This window comes from Anas platyrhynchos, chromosome 15 (assembly GCF_047663525.1).
Source record: "Anas platyrhynchos isolate ZD024472 breed Pekin duck chromosome 15, IASCAAS_PekinDuck_T2T, whole genome shotgun sequence".
Lineage (NCBI taxonomy): Eukaryota > Metazoa > Chordata > Aves > Anseriformes > Anatidae > Anas > Anas platyrhynchos.
In genome coordinates, this window is record NC_092601.1 from 5,101,039 (window position 1) to 5,124,129 (window position 23,091).

At 37.6% G+C, this 23,091-nt stretch overlaps 1 protein-coding gene across 5 annotated transcripts in view; it reads left to right on the plus strand.

Moving 5' to 3' along the window:
* RBFOX1 (RNA binding fox-1 homolog 1) overlaps positions 1–23,091 on the plus strand; it is an 895,957-nt gene that overhangs the window by 219,406 nt on the left and 653,460 nt on the right. The window contains exon 3 of one of the 5 annotated variants that reach the window (XM_072023681.1): positions 21,567–21,629. The exons of the other annotated variants lie outside the window; for them this stretch is intronic. Coding sequence (XP_071879782.1) covers positions 21,567–21,629 — 63 coding nt within the window. The remainder of the gene's footprint in view (positions 1–21,566; positions 21,630–23,091) is intronic. 5 annotated transcript variants of the gene reach the window in all.

Below are 23,091 nucleotides of genomic sequence, written 5' to 3' on the forward strand. Positions count from 1 at the left end.
ACAGTGGTCTGTTGAGAGGATTAAGGGATGCAATTTGGAAAAAACAAGAACTAGTACAACTACAGTGGAATGGCTCCATAGTTTATATCTTTTCCACTCTAGCACCAGGTATGTGAGCTGTCTTTTCCCTGAAAAGACAGGCAATTTTGTTTCAAAACAAATCAAATATAGCATTCAGGTGCTTAAATATTTGACATGGCATTTACCTTTCTCCTTCAGCAGGTACTTACTGTTCTTTTGGCACTATGCTGATGAACATGTGATACTTTTAAAATGCTATGGTAAGCAGGAATTTTGTTTGTGTGTACATATAAAATTGTTGTTGAAGTATCATTTATGATTCACTTGTTTGAAATGCAGAAACATATGGCTAATTAGAGGAAGGGACTAAACAGATACAAACAAAAACATGTCATTTTGGCCAGAACTCCTTGCATAAGAGGAAAGATAAAGGCAAAAAAGAGCTAATATGTTTTCCTGGTATTTATATTGATAGGACTCACGTTTATAAACAACTATTGAAAGACCATTTTATTTCATGGGATGTATAAGTTAATAACTGTGATCGTAAATTTGTGAAGCTTGCGTCTTACCAGCCAGGTCCTGTCTAACTAAACAGTTGTATATTCTTTCCTACAGAAAACAAAACAAAACAAAACAAAAAAGTCAAAACAAAACCAACCAACCAAAAATAGTAACAGCAACAAAAACCTATTTCAGAGACCTAAAAGTAAAATTAGAAAAAATCTTTTTGATTAAAGAAAAACGAAGTGTCTCTGGTATTTTTTTTTTTTTTTTTGGCATAGGCAGGGGTTTCACATTTCATGAAGGTGAATTTTATAGCAAAAAAGTCTGCAATTAACTTTATCGCTTCATCTGCTTTTGTTTTATTAGGTCTTTAGGGAGAAACTCAGATTACTTCATTTACATACATATTTTCTAAAAGTTCTCTATTTTCCCCTTAAAAAGTAGAAAATAAAGACCTATTTTCTCAGTCTCTAGAAACGTGAAGGCATTGTTACTTTGCTCCTCTCTACTGCTCTCCCCTGTAGCTTTCAACTTACTATTTAATAAGATACAGGACATCCCTCATAAATTCTGTATCATCAGTGTAATGTTGCTTTGCTGATATATTACATGTTAAGTCAGCATTGGCACGAAAGGACAGCATGAAGCTCAGGAGAGATTTTATTTTCCATTTTTGCTTCAAGTATGCAAAGTTTAATTATATTGAGCAACTGAGAAATGCATTTGGCCATCTAAAAACTTGCCATTCACTCTGGATCTCCAGGGTACTTGAAAGATTCTTTTTGTTAAAAAATTGACAAAATTATTTGTTAACTCAGAGTTATACTTTGCAGAGTCATCTGCAACATCAATACATTACAATACAAGTTGGAGCTTTTAACTATATAGTTGTAAGCATTTCTGGTGTGGAAGATTAAAGAAAGTAGTCAAACAATTTAGCATGAATAGGCCTCAAAATAATTTAACTAGTTGTCCTGGTTCCTCACTGCTTTCCAGACAGGATCTCGCCACTGTCTTGCTACATGAGTGTTAAGAGAGTGAAGAAGTAAGGCTGACTTCGCAGCCAGGCAGCAGATGCCCATCTGATGTGGTCTCCATCTGCTTTAGGCAAGTAGCTCTTCTCTGTTCCCTTCAGGCTTAGCAGGGATTTTTGCAGGCACAGTGCCTGTACGAGGGATTTGCCACATCTGCACAGTGAGACACTAACAATTCGTGTGGCTGGGATGTTTTTTTTTAAATTAAAATTTTTATTTTTCCTTTCCATTCTCCTCCTTTGCCACTTTTTCAGAGTGCAATAACTCCCTCTCTATTATTGTTTGTTGTCATCTCTAGCTCTAAATCAAACATAGTGAGTAATTACTAATGCTTCATGTTTTGGGTGACTCATATGTATGCTAGACATAGTGAAAATGGATCTTCCTTCACCTGTAAATCTTAACAGATGCAGAATATTTGATCAGAAGACCAGTAGTGGCCCAAAGAAACAAATGTTAGTTCTTCTGTTGTAGTCCTTCTCAAAACATGTCGGTTTGGATGCCACATGACCCAGTTCTACACCTCTTGTTAAAATATCAGTAGGGTTTCTGAGCTGATAGCTTGAATCCCACTGCCATGAGCCAGGCTGCCCTCTGGCCAGGGCAGTTCTGCAGCTAGTGAATTCTCTTCCCTCTCCCCCTTCCACCGGGGATTAGAGCTCAGTGTCCTCCTCCCTTCCACTGAAAAGCCAATTAGTTTGGCACACCCCACTCTATCCTCAGATTCACCTCTGCAGTAAGAGCAAACAGTGAACTGCTGAGGAAAACAAAAGATCCACCTCTGTAAGACTACACATAGTAACTGGGTATTGTAATCCTGCTCGTGTGATACCGAAACAGTAAGACTTTAACTGTATAACTCACAACAAACAGTAGATATGTTATATTTTAAGTACATTTCATTTTCCTCAATGTTTTTTATGTAGACATTGTCCTTCTGGTGGCTGTCTACCTTTAGAACACTATAAATTTATGCTGTCACTGCTTTCCCTTGCATGGAATAATGAGGAGCTCAACAGCAATAATAACCCTGGATGCAAAATGTAATGCAGACACCTCCAGCCTCCTTTTTGACAAGGCCAACTTCTATGGGTTTATATATATATGTACACGTATATATAAAATCCTTTCTAAATACATACATTATCCTATATTTTATATATTATTCTTTATTTTATAATGTATGTATTATTCTCTCAAAGCTTTCTCACATTTGTATTGTTCATGTCTAAAATAACTCTTGCTCTCTCTTCTTGCCCACTTGGATATTTCTATGCTTTTTATCTCTTTTCTTGGTAGTCTGTATTTATTTCTATACTCCTTCCACACATGTGAATTCCATATCTCTTTTTTCCTTTCTTGTGTGTTAGTTCTTTCTTCAGGTTGCTATCTTTTTGCAGGGTAGTGCAGAAGAATCAAATTGCCAGACTTTGTACTTTTTCAAGCAGGGGAGTTTGAACATGTGAAAACCCCCAAAAGAAAGGCAGATCAGTAGTTCTGGCATTCTTCAAAATTGCTCTTTCATTTGAAAGGAATAGAGAAACTATGGGTGGGCAAACTGAAACCTGTAGTGTCTGTGTAAGAATAATGAGGCTGTGAATGGAGGCAAGAAGTATATCAGTAATGAATAGATGTGACTAAGGCAGACACGTCTACTTACAGGAAAAAATGTGCTTTAAGTATAGTTCTTATCAGTATCTTATGTTTGATAATCATGCTAAAATTCACATGCATCCAGGGGATTCTGAAAAACCTCAGAGGTATGGGCAGCTGCTGTCTGAATGTGAGGTTCCAGCAAGCACCTCCTTGGCAGGGTGAGATGTGCTGAACCTGTGCATGCCAGCTGAAGTTTGGAAGTTCAGCCTTTGCCCTAGTACCCATTTATTGCCTCATGTTCAGTTCTTGTGACCAGATTCTCAAGTGTTCCTTTTGTTTTTCCACTAGAAGTGAGTGATGCTTGATAGAGTGCGAGTAGCCTGATGGCACTGCTGAAAGACCTTCAGTGGAAGGTGCATGCATATGGGGTACATGGCATTAAAATGGGCTACACTGAACGCTCACAAAAGATTTATATGAATATATTAATCAGTTACATATAGCAAAATGTACTTAAATCTTGTTTTTCCAGTCTCTGCAGTGTATATAATGTGGTTATTTCTCCTAGAGCCTTAGGAAAGCTATCACATATCAAATGGTATAAATGCAATGCTATGCATTCTTCATGCTAATTGGTGAAGCGTGCTCTTTCTTAATGGTAGATAATTATTTTTAACATGAGGCATTCCTAACACAGAAAGCCAGGTTTGCCAAGCTGTGGTGCCTTTCTTCCTCAAGAATCGCAACTAGTAATAGTCTGGGGGATTTATAATAGCAATAGCACTTCCCAAACCAAACCTTATGGCTGTTAATAGCTGTGACTTTTCCTTACAAAGTATTTCTCTTCCCACAAACCCTTTTGCTCCAAAGGCAGTTAGTTAACCAAGTAGATGTTAACACCTAATAATGATCAATTTGTCAGGGATTATTGTGCAGTGATGCCATATTCTCTAGTAATTAGATAAATCCATGTTAATTGTGGTAGTGTCAAAGGCCCTTTTTGGAGGATCAAGCAGGATACCCTTAAACTGAAGAGCAGCTTTGCAAGAGAAAAGTGAATAGTGGAGGCAAGTACAAAATGTTTATCATTGTGATGCTTTCAGAAATGTTCAAGATTCTAGAGGTTTATAAATTTGAGATAGCTGCCTGTAAGGAAATAAACCAGTCACATTTTTTTCTTCAAGAAAAATGGGGTCCTTATTTGTCCTTTGTCACATACTTTCCAAGAATAACATTTCTTATGCAGGCACACACAAACAGACTTGCAATCAAATACATACGCATCGATGTCATCAGAAAGACTCCACTATACGTTCTTATGTTTTTTTTTCTTTTTTTTTTTTTTTCTTTTTGTTGGTTTATGATGCATATTTGAAAACGTGCATTTTGAAATTGAAACATGTGATTGCTATAGCTACCAAAGCTTCATAACTGAAACTGTTATATCCATACCAATCTTTCAGAAATAAAAAACTACTTTAAGGTAAATTAGCTAAATTAATTTCCATTTCTAGCAAAATGGATTGCATTTGTCTACATACTGCATTCAAGCAACAATCTAGGCAGTTTGAATCCACGGAGAGGTTCATGTCTGCTTGCACTTGCTACTAAAACAGGCCTTGTGCCTGTAAAATAAGCAGTTTATTCTTTTTCTGTAGAACTGTGCACTACAACGTGTAAAAGGTCAAGTGTCTCACTGTGCCACATGTGGTCCACGATTTAAGGGAAACTGCAATTAAGGAGAGGGGAAAAATGCAGGGGCTGCAGGGAAGCCAGCAGAAGGTGCAGTAACATTCTGTCTGTTATGTGGGTGTGAAGCAAGTTAAAGGATGATGGCTGTTAATAAAACATGTGGATAAACAAAAGCAGAAGAGAAGCATGGCTTCCAAGCGCAGCCCCCACATGATTTACTCCAGTGTGTGCATTTGAGTATTGTGCATCTTCTACAGAGAGATTGTAATACCTCTGTGACTGGTAATTTTCCCTCCGCAATCATAGCTAGTTTGAAGGAAAAAAAAAAAAAAAAAAAAAAAAAGAAATCATATGGAACCAAAAGTTCCATATTATTTCTTATGGAACCATATGGAACCATAGGAACCAAAGTAAAATCATAAAGATTTCAAGCAGATTAGGTAATACACATAAGGATTTTTTTTCCTACTCCCCCTCTTTTTTTTTTTTTTCTTTCTGTGTTTAAATGTTGACTCTTAGTGAAGAAATGCTGTCTTAGCTAATTTTAATAGTGAGAAATATTTTCTCCCTATTCATTTTTTAAAAATATACCCAAAATTAAACCATATTGTAGCAAGATGCAATAAGGAAGGTTGAAATCTTCAATTGTAGATGATGTCTGTTGCTGTTGTTTGCTGATTCTTACAGATGTAAGCATTTTTCTCACCAGAAGTAAAACTGAAGTGTCAAACACCTGGCGAACATTTGCAGTGAGGCATTGGGGGAATTTGAGGCGTTGCGTGAAGCAGCCTCACTAACAGCTGTAATAATCATCTAATTTATAATTTTTACTTGCTTCTTCCAAAACAGTAGCCGTTACAGTGCTTCTTGTTAGAAGAATGCTTGCAAATCAGTAAGCTGATCAGTATGGCTGCTTTCTAGAGTACATTAGAAAGAATCAGTTTATTTGCTATATCAGGGTTATTATATAGGTATATATAAAAATCTAAGCGTAGATTATTAGAACCTACAGACTAGTAGGTTTGATTCATTTTGTGATTGAAAAAGCCTTTTTCATGAAACTATATATTTTTATGGATTTGGTCTCCATTTCATAGTAAGTTAGTTCTTGCTGTGTATGCAGCTAGAGATGGAGATAGGACCAGACATTGTTTTAAAAAGAAACAGAATATGAAGAATATGAGCTGTGATCATGGAAGACTTAGAGATCACTACAATTTAAAAAGGCAAAAGCAGGCAGAAACAAAAATTCTCTAAAGCAGTAAAAAGTGAAGACCTAGCTTTTTTGTTGGTTTTAATTAAAGGTAAATCAGGAATAGGGGTTATAAGGAAGTAGGCTGGGACTCAGCTCAGAGCCCAGGCTCTGCAGAAGCTCAACAGCCGTATCTCAATAAAGTTTGAGAATGTTTTGAGACATCTTTGGTGAATCTTTAATTTAAAATTAAAAAGCAGTATCTCTTTTATTCATTGTTTGTGATGATGAGCTTTTGAGGTTTCATGCTGACAGAAAACTTCATTGAGTATGGAATAGATTGGTCCAATGTTTTTCATTCACTCCACCAAAACCAGTGTTGTAAATACTGAAGTTTTTACATTATAATAGTGTAAGTTTTTGAGTTTTCTCTTTTGTAAGAAATGTCATGCTGTTTATAGCCTATATTTAAGTGGAATGTAGGGAATTTGTTTAAGCATCTGAGCTGCACACACACATAAAACAAACAACACAAAGCCCACAAATGAAATGAAATGTTTTTTCAACAAAATCTCATTGTTCATAACTAGGTTATATATTTGTGAGAATTGAAACGTTGTTTTGGAAATTCTCTCTCAAATCTCTAATTTTATTAAGTCAGAGAACTTATTTATAACAGAGAACTAGTGATACATGGTTCCTTTCTTTAATAATTTAGGGTAATAATTTCCTTTGTAGCACTGCATTATTGTTATCATTTCTTCAGGTAGTTATCACAATTCCTGCATGCACACATATAAAAAAGATGTTTCTCATTCAAAACAAAAATGATTAAAGAAAGACTATTTGTTGTTCAAGAGTATCTTTTCAGAATAAGCAGATACTAACTACATGGTCTGCCTCATTCTCTGATGATGATGGTAAACAGGTGGAAAGTGGTGAATGAAAATCACATAGATCTCCGTCAATCTAAGTAAACGTGTGAAAATGAAAACAGATCATACAAGATACTATAAATTGTTAATGGTAAATCAAAGAAATGTTGAAAGAACTTGTGCTGTAAAAGGGAAATATACCTGCTACTCACTGTAGGTTGCATTTTCAGAGTGGCTCATAATTTAAAAGGCTCTCTTTTAGATTAACCTACAGAGATAGAGCTGGTGCATTTAAATACTTCTACTACATGTATGCTGTAGAATTTATTATATGATTACTGCAATAGTGTATTTTATTTAAAAAAAAAGAAAATCAGTAGAGGATTTTTTAAAAATTACCAAATTACAGAATTCACTTAGTTTCTGATTCTCATATATTGCTTGGTTCTGAGTACGCTACAAATGTCAGTCTTCTAAACAAGTGATTCTGCAGTAACTGCATATCGTAGTCTCATCACATCCCATTGAAATGTGCTCGTGGAAACTTTGAAAAGTACAAAATGAATAAACAAACAGGAAAATGATTGCATCCTGGTTAGATGGGTAAGACTGTAATTTAATGTGCTGAAATTAAAATCTTTTGGGGTTCCATTCAATTTTAATACTAATGCATCATAAAATCTAAGACTTTTAGGCTGTTTTTAGCAGTATTTGCCATAGGATAAGTATGAAGTTGAGTGGATATTTTATTATAAATGGAAAGTTTCTACTAACATAACATTGCAGTTGAGTTGTTGCCACTGGATAAATTTATGCGAGAACTCTTGAAGACAAATTTATGGTGAAATTCATCCTTTCAGCAGAAAACTACTGAAAGAGATAAGGGGTTGTTTGTATTACCTTGTGAAATATAAGATGGGAAAAAGTTGTCGTGTTAATATTTTAACAAGATTAATCCCTACATGCCCCCCATTGATTTTTTGGGGATCCTGGAATATGGCAATGCCCCTGTGGGGTAGCAGATACTTGCTGTGTGGTAGGAGTCTCCTTTGCAAGTGTCCTTGTGTCCAGCATTTTCCGCTGTATTGGGTGAGACTCCCTTGTTGATTGTTTTGCTGAATTCTTTTCATCCATGTGGGCAGTGGTCCTGCAGGGCCACTTAATCAGATGCCTAATACATTTTTACTGATTATTTTGAACTACATATGGAACCGTGTCTTTGTCAAATTGTTTTCTATAGCACAGTATTGTGTTTGTGTGCCTGTCTTACTGATTTCTCTCACCATGAATTGGATTCAAATGTGCCTTATTGTCCTTGTCTCCAGCACCCTATTTGAAAGATTTCCTCTGGATTCGTTTGTTTTAAAAAACATTATCTATCATTTTACATGGTGACTTCCTCATTGTAAATGTGACATCTTCCTCTTCTTTTTTCAATCTAATATTAAGTTTAAGAAGTGGTAATTTTAGGGGAAAAAATTGTAAACACATGTTGAACTGATATATGAGAGTATGATAAAGATGGGTTTCTTCTGGTTCTTTGTTTTATGATACTGAATCAAGGACTTATTTCCAGGCTCATATATGCAAAAGAAATGCAGTGCTGACCTGCTGCAAAATTAAAAGTGATTTCCCTATATTCCCAACCCATAGCAGTTTAGATTTAGAATAAGCTGGTCAAGAAAAAAACAGTTCAGCTAAACAAATATTTTTATTCTATTTGTTTGATTAGGGAGACTTAGGTGGGGTTAGTGAGAACTTAGGGTAGTGATTAGGGTTAGGGTTCCAAGAGAGAGAAAGCGCAGGGTCCTGCTGTGAGTGGGGTTGCATAAAGGCTGCCATAACGTTCATGCCTACCAAAAGGCAATGTAGTGTTCAATGTGTGCAACGTAGCTGTTGTACAACAGGACCTAGCCTAGTACAGTTTACGCACTATTGTCAATTGCTCATTTGCATTTAGGCAACCCTATCCTGTATTCTGAGGTTCCGACCCTACGTATGCAACTGTATGAGTAAATTTGTGGCCAAATCATGGTCATGTTCTCTTTAATAACAGGTGAATTAGAATTGCACATGTGAGAATTTTCACCTCTGTGGGAGCAGGTTTTGATTATGATGCTGATTATTATCATCACCTTTTTGTTGTAGCCTGTTGTCTCACATTGGCAGAGGATTTTTTTTTTTTTTCTGTAAACTCTTTAGTTAGTCGCAAATTTCTTTTAAATATTGGCTTCTGTTTCCAGCAAGGTATTGTTAGCAAAGCTTATCTTTTTGTACTTCTTAATTTTTAATACCTTAGTCTTCTTGTGGCTCTGGCTATGTAAGCATAATAATACACTCCTGAAAACCCCTTCTAGATATTACTTTCCAATTCATTTTTTTTTTTTCATATGAAAGTCTTCACAGTAGTACTTGATAATACAAAGAAGAAAATACTATATTTTTCAAAATATGTTTTGTCTGTATCTTGTGTCAGTTATATTTGCTGTTAGGAAAAAAACAAAACAAAACCAAAAAAGTCTTAGGTGAATTTATAGAAACTAGGTTAAATAATGATTACTTGTCCCAGTTTAAATTGTGTCCCAGATTTGAACATCACATTATCTAGTCAAATAATATAAATTAATAGGGAGACTGTTTCATAGTTGATTCTCAGTTTCCCATGAGATGATACCTTATTAAATGAATTTGATCTCCTAGAGTTTCATGCATTTCTGTCTTTGTTTTTAGAATTATTTTTTGTTTCCAATGGCAAAAACAAAAAACAAAAACCAACACAACAGTAGAAATGCTGCTTTGCTTAGGAAGAATACAATTTTTCCAAATAATTTTGAGTACTTCCAAATATTTTAATATTCATGGTTGTATAATATAACTTAATAAGTAAAATTAGAACTGTTGCTTTCTGGGTCACCATTTCAAAAATGCCTGCGTACAGAAGTACGTATTAGTACGTATAAGTATTTTCTTCAAATTATCATCACTGTTATTCTCAGATAAAGGCCAGGATAAAAATGGGCCAAGGAGCCAAGCTGTGCTCTCACCCTTCAGCTTAATTTACCAAATTCAGCTGTGGAAATGTAGTGGGTTCATGTGGCAAGGGCTTGATACCAGGGGCCATAGGATTGGCTTCTGCGAGAAGAATTCAGAAGCTGCCCCATGCTAGATAAGGGCCCTGCTGCTGACGAGAGACAAGCCAGTAAGCGATGTTGTTTGTGCCTTTATGAGAGCATGTTGAAGAAACGAAGAAAAAAAACAACTGTGGGATACAGCAGCTGGGAGAGTGAGAGGAGTGAGAAACAGCCTTGCAGGCACCAGGGTCAGTGAAGAAGGAGGGGGAGAGGTGCTCCAGGTGCTGGAGCTAAAGCTCCTGCGTGGCCTGTGGAGAGGCCCCAGGTGGAGCAGGCTGTCCCCCTGCAGCCCATGGTGTACCCCATGGAGCAGATCTCCATGCTGCAGCCTGTGGAGGAGCCCCCAGTGGACTCCCCTTTGAGGAGGGGGAGTGAGAGAGCAGTTGTGGTGGAGCTCGGCTACACACTAGAGTAAAACCTCCACAGGGAAGCATTATCAGTGTAGTATGTACCTGTTCTATCAATCTCCAGGACTCTCATAAGCTTACTTAAATAATGTATTTCCAAATTAAAGCACCCCTGCTCTGGAAAAACATGACATCAATTTTAGTCATTTTCTGTATGTCAAGTACAATGCATTTTGTTAAGATAACCTTAACACATTTTTATTTTAATGAGACACGTTGATAGAAATTTCTCAGAAAGATATTTAAGGCTAAGGTCACAAAGGTGTTCAGTGTCATTATGTTGTTGAACCAATTTATAAAGCGCTTCATTCTATTTTGATAAATTTAAAGCAATAGTGCTATAGGTAGCTGGGAATGAGGACAAAGGGGAGAAGTAAGGTGGGGAAAGGGAGAGGCAAATAGGAGCAGAGGAGCCTTATGAGAAAGTCTTCTTGTTTTCTGTCTGAACAAGCAGCAAGGTGAAGAAATCTGAAAGTTCTCTGAGCTGTAAAAGCTTATGGGGGCAGAGGTGGCTTTAGAAGAGTTGAGGCAGTACAGTGGGTGCTGTGCGATATCTCCAAGAAGTAGAGTGGCAATACTGCCTCAATATCAGTCTTGGATTACAGTTACCTTACACCGCATGACCGGTACTCAGGTGACATACATCTTCGTACAGCTCTGTAACTAGGTGCTTAGTAAGCACAGAGACTTAAGCTTCCACTAGAGTACATTTCAATGTATTTCATGTACTAGTGACAGTAATAGAGGAGTTGTATCACAGTTCAAATGTCATGATGTTACAATGAAATTAATTGTAATTACATTAATATATTGTAGATCTTGAGCAACAAATAGTCCTTTGTCTTCAGAAGATGTACACGAATTGATGCAATGTTTTGGAACAATCTAATATAGTTGGAATTCTGTAACTGTAATAGAAAAATGGTTTGAGTTCAGTGAGCAAAAAGATGACTTTTCCAGCAGCTTTTTCTTGCTATTTATAGTTATATATTTTCTGTAGTAAAGGAAAATGATACGGTGTTGTAGCGATTCATAACGGTATTAGGAAAAAACTTCATTTAAAGATGGTATTTCATAACAAATATAACTGACATGCAAACCTGATATAAATAAGAGTCACAGAAAAATTGTGTTTGCTGAGGAGGGGAATGTTACTTGTAAAACAGGGATTTCTGTTATCTCAGTTTCCACTGAAAATACTAATTCTGGTTCATTTTACTGCAGACAGCCTAGTATGAGGTAATCTGCACTGACAGCAGTGAGAATCATTCTACTACACAGTAATTAAATAAAAGACAAGATGGTAGAATCAAAGGAAGGCATTGAGGCGACACTGACCTACTTTACTGAATCAGAGGAATAGATACAGAAAAATTGCTTTAAGATCCAGGAGCTAACCTTTAAGTGCTGAAAATAACAGATCTTGTGCAGGGCGCTGAATCTCAAGCTTGTTACATTAGTAGAGTCGACATCAAGAAGTTATGAGTTGCTATTAAAACCTTACACATCATTTAATTTTGATATATTTAAAAAATGGGGTATTCTCAGAAATCTGCATGTGAAAAACAATTACACTTTGCATTGTGTTGGGGAATTTTTATTGTATGCCTTGAGGTGAATTAGATACATATCTGTGCTTAAATATGAAGAGATTGAAAGAGCAATGCATTGGAGAGAGCCCTACTGCCCTAAGCAGTTTGACCAGGAGGCCACAAAGGTGCAGGATGAGTCGATTCCTTACACCCAGTGACACCAGCATGGACCCCATGAGTGTCAGCCCCGCAATGGGTTCATCACCCAGCACCAGCTCTGCTGCCTCAAGGTGATCCCAGAGCACCGGCATTCCTCGATCCCTTCAGGACGCTGCTGTGGCCTTTCCTATCTCATCTGCAAGAGGAACTTTGCTCTCTGACATGGAGTCATTCTGCCTCCGGCATTCCTGCTGCCGGCCAGCTTAATGTGTTCTGCTATCAGGCTTTTCGCCCTCTGTTCTGGGTCACTCCTTGGTCACAAATCGCCAGTGCTGAGTAGTTACAGTTTGAACTTCCCCTTTAGCAATAAATTTCCCCATTACAACAAATTTAATTGCTCCTTCTAAAACATCTGGAGTCTATTTGAGCAGAAGGATAATATTGGGTCAAAATAGCTTGTGCAGATCCTTGTGATTCTGTTTTTATTTTATTCATTTTTCCACTCGTCTTGGGAAGGATATTTCCAGATGCTTTCAACATGGATTCATTGCAGGATCATCTTTATTTTTACTGTTTCTCACTGTCCTTTAGAATATTCTAAGCTGTCCGTTAAGACATGGTTTAATCTCACTCTCTTGCTGTCTTTTATTTATATATATAAATTCAGAAGAATGTTTTGCCTAAACAAAGCTAAAGATTGTAAGCTTTCATTGTAAGTTTCATTGTTATGAAGAGAACATGGTCAACACAAAGTGGGGCTTTTGTCTAGTGTCTGTAATCTGATTCTAAAACTTCAGGGTGAAATACAAGGCCAATGTGGGGTAAGTTTTCACATATCTCTGTTTCTGTTTTTAAGTTAGTTGGAGGTGTGGTAGAGAGAAGAGGAAATCACTTAAAGGAGAGAAAATACTGTTTAGTTTTCTGTTAGCTATAGGCTTAATAAGGAATCCATTGAAAGTCCTTTTATCTCTTTTTGTTGTGATAAATAACAATGCTAAATAAATTGCTAAATACCAAAGTGGCAGAACTGAACTTAGTGTGGTGCACTGTAGGCCTCTCGTTGCCTTCCTCCAGCCACACAGCTCTGTCGCAAAGAGTGATCTCTTGTGCTGAAGAAAAATCTGAACTTCTGAAGCAGTGGTAGACACGTGTCCTGGTTTCGGCTAGGATAGAGTTAATTTTCCTCCTAGTAGCTGGTAGAGTGCTGTGTTTTGGATTAGGATGAGAAGAGTGCTGATAACATGCTGATGTTTTAATTGTTGCAGAGCAGTGCTTACACTAAGCCAAGGACTTTTCAGCTTCTCACTCTGTCCTGCCAGTGGGCAGGCTGGGGGTGCAGCAGGAGCTGGGAGGGAACAGACCCAGGACAGCTGACCCAAAGTGGCCAAAAGGGTATTCCATACATCTGGCGTCATGCTGGACAATTAATACAGTGGGGCTGGCCGGGGTGGGGGAGCCAGCTGCTCGGGGATAGGCTGGGCATCTGTCAGCGGGTGGTGAGTATTGTGCATCACTTGTTTTGTACATTTTATTAGTAGTAATACTATTATCACCATTATTATCCTTTCTTTTCTGTCCTAATAAGCTGTCTTTATCTCAACCCAGGGGCTCTTTCATTTTTTTTTTTGATTCTCTCCCCCATCCTGGGGGGGTGGGAGGGAGGGGAAGGTGGAAGGGAGGGAGAGAGGAAGGGGCTGTGTGGTGCTTGGCTGTCAGCTGGGTTAAACCACAACAACTCAGAAGTGAGAAATTAACAGTACATGGTACATTTGACAAGATGCTCTCTAGTGCAACAGCTGATGGTACTGTATTGTTAAGCAATAATTAATAGTAATAATGAACTTGTAGAGATTGCATATGTGAGAGTCGTAGTGATGGTGATGGAAGGATTGATGTTGGATCTTACAGTTCACGTTTGACTCTCCTATTATTTGTCTGATTGGATTGTCTTGTTGCTCAAAATGTAATAGCAAATCTAAGTGGTGTGGGCATGATGGGAACTGATTGAGTGTGACTCAGAGTCTTATCTTTTTTAGTTCTGAAATTGGTAAATTCCTTTTGTTTCCATCATATTTAGAAAGAGAACATACTGTTGTTTGCAAGGGATATTTTAGGAGTTTTGTCTGGCTCAGCCAAGTTTTCATAGGTGACAGTAGTAATATCTGTTGGTCTAACTGGTAGTTGTTAGGAGAAGGAATGAAGTTCTTTGCAGTAAAACTGTCCAAGGGAAAATTGCAATATCAAAACTGTTGCTTGGAGTTTTATATATGTATATACATGTAATAGGGATATTTAATGTATGAGGGATGATCCAGCAGTTATTTCAGATGTTCTCAGGCCAGAAATACTAGTTGATGCATGTGGGCTCTATTAAGACTATAAAGGAGTTTGTGATAATTATGCCAGCATTGCACACTTTGTGGTAGGCTAAATGTGTTTACCAATTTAATTCTCTCTTCGTGAATGTGAGCCTATAAAGAAAACTATTTTTCTTAAGAGGAAACCTGATATGATCTTACTTGGGCTGTAGAGAAGTCCATAACCTTAAGAGGGTCTCAGTGCTCCTGACTTTGTGGTGTATTTGAAAATAATACTCAGCACAGAAGAACAAAGGAATTGTGCCGTGAAGTTCAAGAAAAGATACTGTGAAAAGAAATCTAGCATGAAAACTAGGTCCAAATGTTGATTTTCCTCATTGCATTATTTAGTGGATTGCTTTGAGGCCTATAGTGGTTCCCTAATATTTTAGACCAATAGGTATCACAATTGAATATCAAACTGTGTTAGGTAATTGATTTATTTGTATCCACATAATATGCATTTAATAAGATTGCAAGCGCAGTTTAGGATGAGTAGTGTATTCAGCCACCAAAAAGGGGGAGGAAGGGCAGGGTTATAATCCCAGAGCTGTGCACCAAAAGAGCAGGGAAAGCCAGCTGGGCTGTTGAGTGCAGGAGCAGCCTGGAGAGGCTTGTGGTTCTTCTTGGAGACCAGCAGAACTTGGCTGAACAAGATGTTGAAGCACTGTGCTCCAGCCCAGAAGTTAACCTTGCTTTGAGCAGGCAGGTGGACAGGAGCCCTCAGTTGGTCCATTCCCACTTGAGGTATTTTGTGAGTCAAGCAGTTGTTCCTTGGGGCAGCTGCACAGCTAAAGGTGCTGTCACATTCCAGTACAGACCTGAGCACATCTAACAACAAATGCTTGCCTTCCAGTTAATTCAATTCTGAAGAGTTGTTCCCTTGTTTCTTTCTTTCCTTTTTTTTTTTTTTTTTTTAAAGTAACTTGCTTACCAGATTTTCTATTCCCTCTCAGCTGTTCCAATGTATTTAAGGAAAATCAAATCTCTTCAGTCAATTTTAATTCCGTAATGTATTTAGAATAAGTACTAGAAAATTCAATTGTCTTCAGTAACGATATTTGTTTTGTTAGATCTTCAAGTAGTTTGATATATATATTTTTTTTAGAAGGCGGCTTTAGGAAACATTTGTTTCAGTTTATTTAGAGAATGACCTTCAGTACTGATAGCACTTTGTTGCAGTGCACTTCGCTTTTTCTGTGCACTGTTTAAATAATGAATTGTAAATCAACATAGTTAAATAGGAGATGACTGCACAAATTTCTGTATAAATTGGAAAACTTCGCCATGTGTTCTACAAGGACAATCTTTACTGGTTGTGGATATTTTTGTTTCATAAAACCTTTTCAGAGGTATTCCAAATATCTTACTTGCCAGAACAATAAGGTATATAAATAAATAGCCCTTGTACTATAGAGGGATAGAAAAGTAAGGGTGTTTTATGAGTCAGTTGTTTTCCTAAGCAGCTGCTTTTAAAAGTGTAAGGGACTAAAACAAATAAAAGATTCTGGGAAGAACAATTTATGTTTCAAAAAACATAGAAAACAGTAAAAAAAAAAACAACCCCCAAACCTGTATTTTCCTTTATTGTGTTTGTAACGTGATCGGTTTTATGGAATTTAGAATACTAAATAGCACTTCAGATAGTTGGTAAGATTGCAACTACTTTTTCCTTCAGATCTCTGGGAACATGTTTTTTCATTTACATTCAGCTAAAATTACCTGTCATATCCAGATGATTATGCAATATCTGCCAATGTCCTACCCTAAGACAGTTAAAGCAGATGGTCAAATGTGTTCATATGGAATTTGTTTAAACACAACTATATCTAGTTTTTCCTGTAATTATTAACACTATTGTACTCCTACAGACTCAGTCTGCATTGAATTAACTACTTCTAGACTATTTCCACAAATTTTGTATCAAAGAGACAGTATTTCAACCTTTTATTTATTTATTTTTTGCAAGTCAAATACTCTACTTGAACAGTCTCGGTTATTATATATCAGCATATTGAAAATTTATGGTAAGAATGACAAATAGTTTACCCAGTGTGGAATATACTGCTGAGTAAAGAAAGCAGGTCCTATTATTTAATTGTGTGACTCTGTTAAAGAGTTAATTTAGAAGCAAAAAGCATAGCACTGAGACTTACAAAACTGACTCTCTGAGCATTGAATCGGCAATTTGAGATGCATATGAAAAATACAAAGTCAGTTAGTGCATTAAAGATGCAGTTTCTTGTATAAACCCAAATAACTGTGGTATCAGCAGGCTCACCTTCACTTCAGTAACAAAAGACACTGATAAACCAAATCTCCACTAGGGGTTGGATAATTGTGATGTTTGATAATATGGTTATTATGACACATTACTTGCTAACTAAACTTTACAAGATCTCTATACAAGTATGTATAACACAAATGAGCATTTCTGTGCACACACATACCTACATGCATACATAAAGATATATGGGTGTAGTTAGACTGAAATATAAAATTGAGTCATTGGTAGAGTTTTGGAGTTTTAGTAATTACTTTTCTGGATCTAGGCCCTGGAACGTGTCCAGAGGAGGGCTATAAAGCTGGTGAAGGGCATGGAGCACAGGTTCTGTGAGGAGAGGCTGAGGGAACTGGGGGTGTTTGGTCTGGAGAAGAGGAGGCTCAGGGGAGACCTCATTGCTCTCTGCAGCTACCTAAAGGGAAGGTGTGGGGAGCTGGGGGTCAGCCTCTTCTCGCAGGTAACTAGTGATAGGACTAGAGGGAACAGCCTCAAGTTGTGCCAGGGGAGGTTCAGGTTGGAAATGAGGAGACATTTCTTCTCAGAAAGAGCGGTCAGGCATTGGAACGGGTTGCCCAGGGAGGCGGGGGAGTTACCATACCTAGGGGTGTTTTAAGAAGAGGTTGGACATGGTGCTTAGGGACATGGTTTAGTGGGTGACGTAGGGTGATGGTTGGACCAGATGATCTTGGAGGTGTTTTCCAACCTTAATGGTTCTATGTTATACATCAGAAATCACTTCCCTTCAATTTTGTTGTGTACTACTTTTAGCTATAGTTAAAAACAAAAACAAAAAACACCACTCTTTTGGAATCTAAAGAACTATATTATCACATAAATAAGTATTTATGAGTATAAAAGAAACTACTGAATCATAGTGTAGATGAAGAACTTCATTATATTTTTTGTTTGTTTGCTTTTCTCCTTGTACATAAGTCGGTTTTTGCATACTTCCCTGGGATTCTTGAAGTTCTGGTATGCTCCCTACATTGTGGCATGTTACAGTGCTTTGATGCATATAGGTAACTCTCAGTCTACCTTTCTGACTCCAGTGATACCAGCTCTCAAACTGATCTATGCATCATCTTTTTCGAACAAACTTTGGAGAATGTGTCATAATTCTTTTAAAGAACACCATATTCAGAGGAATTAAATGACTCGTTAAATTAAGCTCATGGACTTAGCTTTATCACTAGACAGAATTAGCAAGAAAAGATTTATTTAGAAATGTATATTTAAGTAACAACAACAAAAAAATAATTAGCACCAAAAGGCATTACGCTTCTGTTTATCAGTGAAGACATTCCCTGATTGCTTCCATTTTTCTTTCTCCTAAAGTAAACTATCATCTCTTTCTCTTGAAGGAACCTCTTTCACTTCTGTTGTCAAAGGCAGCTTCTCTTTCCTCTTTCCCGGCTCCTGCACCCAAGCAGCGATCCACCTTCTCAGCCAGCCCAGCTGGTTTGTTGTATTTTTGCCCAATTGCCTTATGCACAACAAATCCCATTTTTATTTTCTTATTTTTTTTATTTATATTTTTGTGGATAGTAAAGTCAGTAGTGGGGTTTTCATTTCTGTCTTTTTAGGTTTATTTCTGAGAATCAAACTGCAGTTTTGCCTTGGCTATCAGAGTTTGTAATTCCTTATTATATAAAGACATATAAATAATAGTATGGTAGTGTTATTATCTACAGAATAAAGCACCATTTGCACTCACTTTTTATTTTGAATCCAAATACTGTATCGATTTTGCAATGGGAAGACATGCAGGTCAGAAATAGAGTAAACAATGAGCAATCAACAACAAAGCAGCGGTTCAAGATACTATGGAGAATTACTGAGTTCCAGTCAGAAACAACAGAAGGAAGGTTATCAAGACAGTAAAACTAGAAAAAAAAAAAAAAAAAAGAGAGAGAGAGAGAGAGAAGACATTCAGATACTGAAAGGATTTTTACTGCATGCAGTCAATACTAGCTGTTTAAGAGTAAGAACTGCAATGTTTGGCTTGTATTGTAGCTTGCTTCAAACAAAAGTAATACATCACTGTTTGCTTGCATCTCTTAATAATGTATATAAGAAGACAACAGTTTTCATTTAACAACCACACCACAAAAAGTGAACTAACTCTTTAACTGCTAATGCTAAACTAAAAGTCTAGTCATAAGTCTCATCTAGCAGCCAAGGGAGAAAAAAGTGTGTGAATTGGAAAAGAGCCACGAAGCACAAGCTGGCTGCCTGTGCAGCTCTGGATCATCTGGTATGAAATAAAACATCATTTGCAATGAACCGTCTCTCAGAATCCCCGGTTTAGAAATATTAAAATTATATAAAATATAATTACCCATAGTATTCTCCTGGAGAAACTGGCTGCTCCTGGCTTGGACAGGTGTGGGGTTTGCTTGGTGAAGAACTGGATGGCTGCTGGCTGAAGAAATCCTGGCCAGAGGAGTTAGTTCTGTTGGTGGCCAGTCACCAGTGGCATTTCCCAGGGCTCAGTACTGGGGCCAGTTTTGTTTCACATTTTTATCAGTGATCTGGATGATGAGATCGAGTGCACCCTCAGTAAATTTTATAAATGATACCAAGTTAGGCAGGACCGTTGGTCTGCTTGAGGATAGGAAGGCTTTGCAGAGGTGGACAGCCTGGCTCAATGGGCTTAGGCCAGTCACATCACATTCAACAAGGGCAAATGCTGGGTGCTGAAGTTGGGTCACAACCCCACGCAGTGGGTACAGGCTGGGGAAAGAGCAGCTGGAAAGCTGCCTGGCAGAAAGGGATCTGGGGGTGCTGGTAGACAGCTGGCTGAATGTGAGCCAGCGGAGTGCCCAGGTGACCAAGAAGGCCAATGGCATCCAGGCCTGCCAGAAATAGCGTGGCCAGCAGGACCAGAGGAGTGGCTGTCCCCTTGTATGCAGCACTGGTGAGACCGCTTCTTAAATATCGTGTTCAGTTTGAGGCCCCTTGCCAAGAGAAGGAAATGGAGTTGCTTGAGCATGTGCAGAGAAGAGCAAGGAAGCTGGTGAAGCGATTGGAAAACACGACTTATGGGGGGTGGCTGAGTGATCTGGGGCTGTTTAGTCTGAAGAAGAGGACGCTCAGGGGAGACCTCATCATGATCTACCACTGCTGTAAAACCCTTTTTATCTAATATGTTTATTTCAGGCCAACAGAGAGATTTTTCTTCCTATTCAGGCAGTGACTTGGTTCCTGTATACTAGCCATCTGGTTTTCAGCTTAGAATTTTTGTTTTCAAAATATGCTACCGTACATAATCTGTACAGCATGTTGCATGTTATTTAAGCCCCTTTATTTTTAGGGGGTTTGGGTTTCCCAATATTCTCTGCCATTTAGGGGATGTGTTTCATAATCTTGACATAACATCCTGAATTTATGAAAAATAAAAATGGGAGATTAGGTAGGATGGGATATTAGAGAATACTAGTAATACTATAATTTAACAGAATCGGTATAGTAGCAATGTGCATTCACCTGAGAGTGAATTGGGATGCTTTGTGGATAGTAGTATCCTCTGAGGAATTGGATGCAAATTGCAACTCACTTGGCAGGTGGAGGGTGTCCATTTGCTAATGTTGCTCCTCATAGACTCACAGTTGATCTAAATTTTTAATAAATCTGCATGTTATATTTCTGCTTTTTGATTACTGCCCTTTCAAGAGAATGTCTCTGCAGTGCTACAGATGTTGATTAGTTGCCTGTAGGAAATAATTCCTAATATGAATGCAAATTAGTAATAATAACAGTATCTTCCGACAATATATTTTTTTTTAACTGTTATGATGGTAAACTGATAGGATGCAGTGCTGGGAATAGAGCTAAAGGAAGTTTAACCTGTGTTCTTTGGGGTGATGTAGATACAGATGCTGCTTTTCATTAAATATCCTGGCTGACTGCAAAAAAGGATTTGCAAGTCCTTCTGATTACACCAGTCACTGAACAGGGATGTTTTAGCACTACTGAATAGGAAAGGGTCATCACTGCACTTTTGAACCATGTCATTCCTGACCTGTCAAAAGGACTTTAACTCTTCAGGCTGTTCTGAAACAGGCAGGATTGAAAGGTCAAAAATTGCTACAGAATGAAGAATAAGTAACTTGAATGAATAATGAATATCAATGAATAAATGAAGAATAAAGAACTTGAAGAAAAGGAAGACTATAATGTTTGTGTAGATTGCCAGACACATCTTTCCCTGTGTAGCAGAGACCTTCATTAATCTTAGGCAACCACTAGAGTGATCATATATTCCAGAGTAACTGAACTGCTGTTTTTCAGTTGATGCACTCAAATATATCTATTTTCTAACCACAGTTCTTCTTTCACTTTTTCTGTACACATCTTTTCCCTATTCTGTAGTCCATCTGAGCTTGCTATTTGGAGGAATTGTAATAAATGTAGGTATTATCCCTTTCTGCTGCCAAATAATAAGAAAGTATCTAGTGTAACTTGAATTGAGTAATGCTGCATTGATTTCAAGAAACTGGTGCTGTTTGTTGTGAACATACTCTTTCAGTATGTTCTTAAATTTTAAAAATTTAAGCTTAATAATGTTGCAGGCTCCTTGAATCTTCAGCAGCCCTAACTTCTAATTAAATTTATCCAAGAACTCACACAAATTTCATACTGCTGTATGTTTTTTTAATTCTAAGCGTTGGCAGAGTTCTAATATGTGTGCATCCAGAAAAACTTAGGGAGCTCTGCTCAAGGCAGGGAGCCAGCAGTTCTCTAATGAATCTGCGCAGTATTATTCTTCTGTTCTTCCAGATGAGAGAAACAATACTGTGCTGCCTTCTGCTTCCCTACTTTGTCCTGTTTGGGTGCTTCAAGGTAAGGCACAGCTCCGAGTCTTGCTCAGTTGATAGACTGTGGTCTGCCTATGATTGTGCTTGTAATGCTACTGCTTTGACTTTTTGCTCTTGTGGTTCCTTTCTGTGTGCTTTAAGGCTACCGACTGAAGTCAATTCCTCAGTCATAGAATCATAGAAACACAGAATCATTAAAGTTGTAGAAGACCTCCAAGATATTCTGGTCCAACTGTCCCCCTACCACCAATATCACCCACTAAGCACCACATCCAACCTTTCCTTAAACACCCCCAGGGATGGTGACTCCACCACCTCCCTGAGCAACCTGCTCCAGTGCCTAACTGCTCTTTCTGAGAAGAAATGTCTCCTCATTTCCAGCTTTTCCAGTCCATGGAGGGTGTTTTTCATTTTATTTTATTTATTTATTTACTTGTTTGTTTGTTTGTTTAGCCTCAGTTATGTCAATACATGGTCTTGGAGATACCTTTTATACTCATGTCAATGTTTCAAAGATCCTATCAAAACCAGATTCTATACTCAAACACACAAAAAAAATCCATCCAGATTGTCTGATGTTGAAGGGCTCAGCCACATGTATTCCCTCTGGAAAGAGGGGGAGAAGTGGGAAAGGAATGGGAGGTGGCGTTGGAAATGAAAGTCTTTTTCTTACTTTCATCTAGCTTAAAACTGATCTTTATGTCTAAACTGCCACTACCACCTAGTTTCTAGGCCCTTTTTAGATAGCTGCACTTGTTTTCTCTAAACCTTTTTCTGTCTACCTGCAGAACTTTCCTAGTCTGTCAGGAAACAGAGATGGTTTACTCCTTAAAGAAACGTGGGCAATACTTAAATACTTTTTCTTCCCATTGCATTTTTTTTTCCTATTGCAACTTTCATATCATTGCTTTACCCTGAACTACTGTTTTATGTCAGGTGACAGACAGTCATTTTTCTGAAAAAATGAAGTCTCCCTTTAGTCATCAAAAAGTCCCAGTCTCATTACTCCGTGAAAGGAGAGACTAACAAAACCTTGGATAAGGAAGAACTATCTGATGACAGAGGCAAAACTTAACTTCCAGTGAATCTGTCTTGTAGTAAAAGTAATGTATGCCCTCTATTGAACAAGTAACCTATTGATTACAGCATAGGAACTGTACCGTTATATAGCTTTTTCATTTAATGGATAAAAATGTCTATAGCTTTTTTTCAAGTTGGTTTTGAGAAGTAATAAGGGTTACAGCCTGTGTAACAAAGTACCTCTTAACAGTTATGGTATCTTTTGGCTCGAAGAGCCACTTTGTCACTTTATGTTTGTCTAAGGACAGTGAACAATTTGCATTTACATTTATGTAATTTCAAGATAAAGTGATTCTGTGATTATCTGTTTAAAAAATCTTCTTCAGTGGCTTTCTTCTATCCATCTGAAAATCCATCTGAAAAAAGAAATGTACTACTGAATGCATTTACCAACTATATAAAGGCTT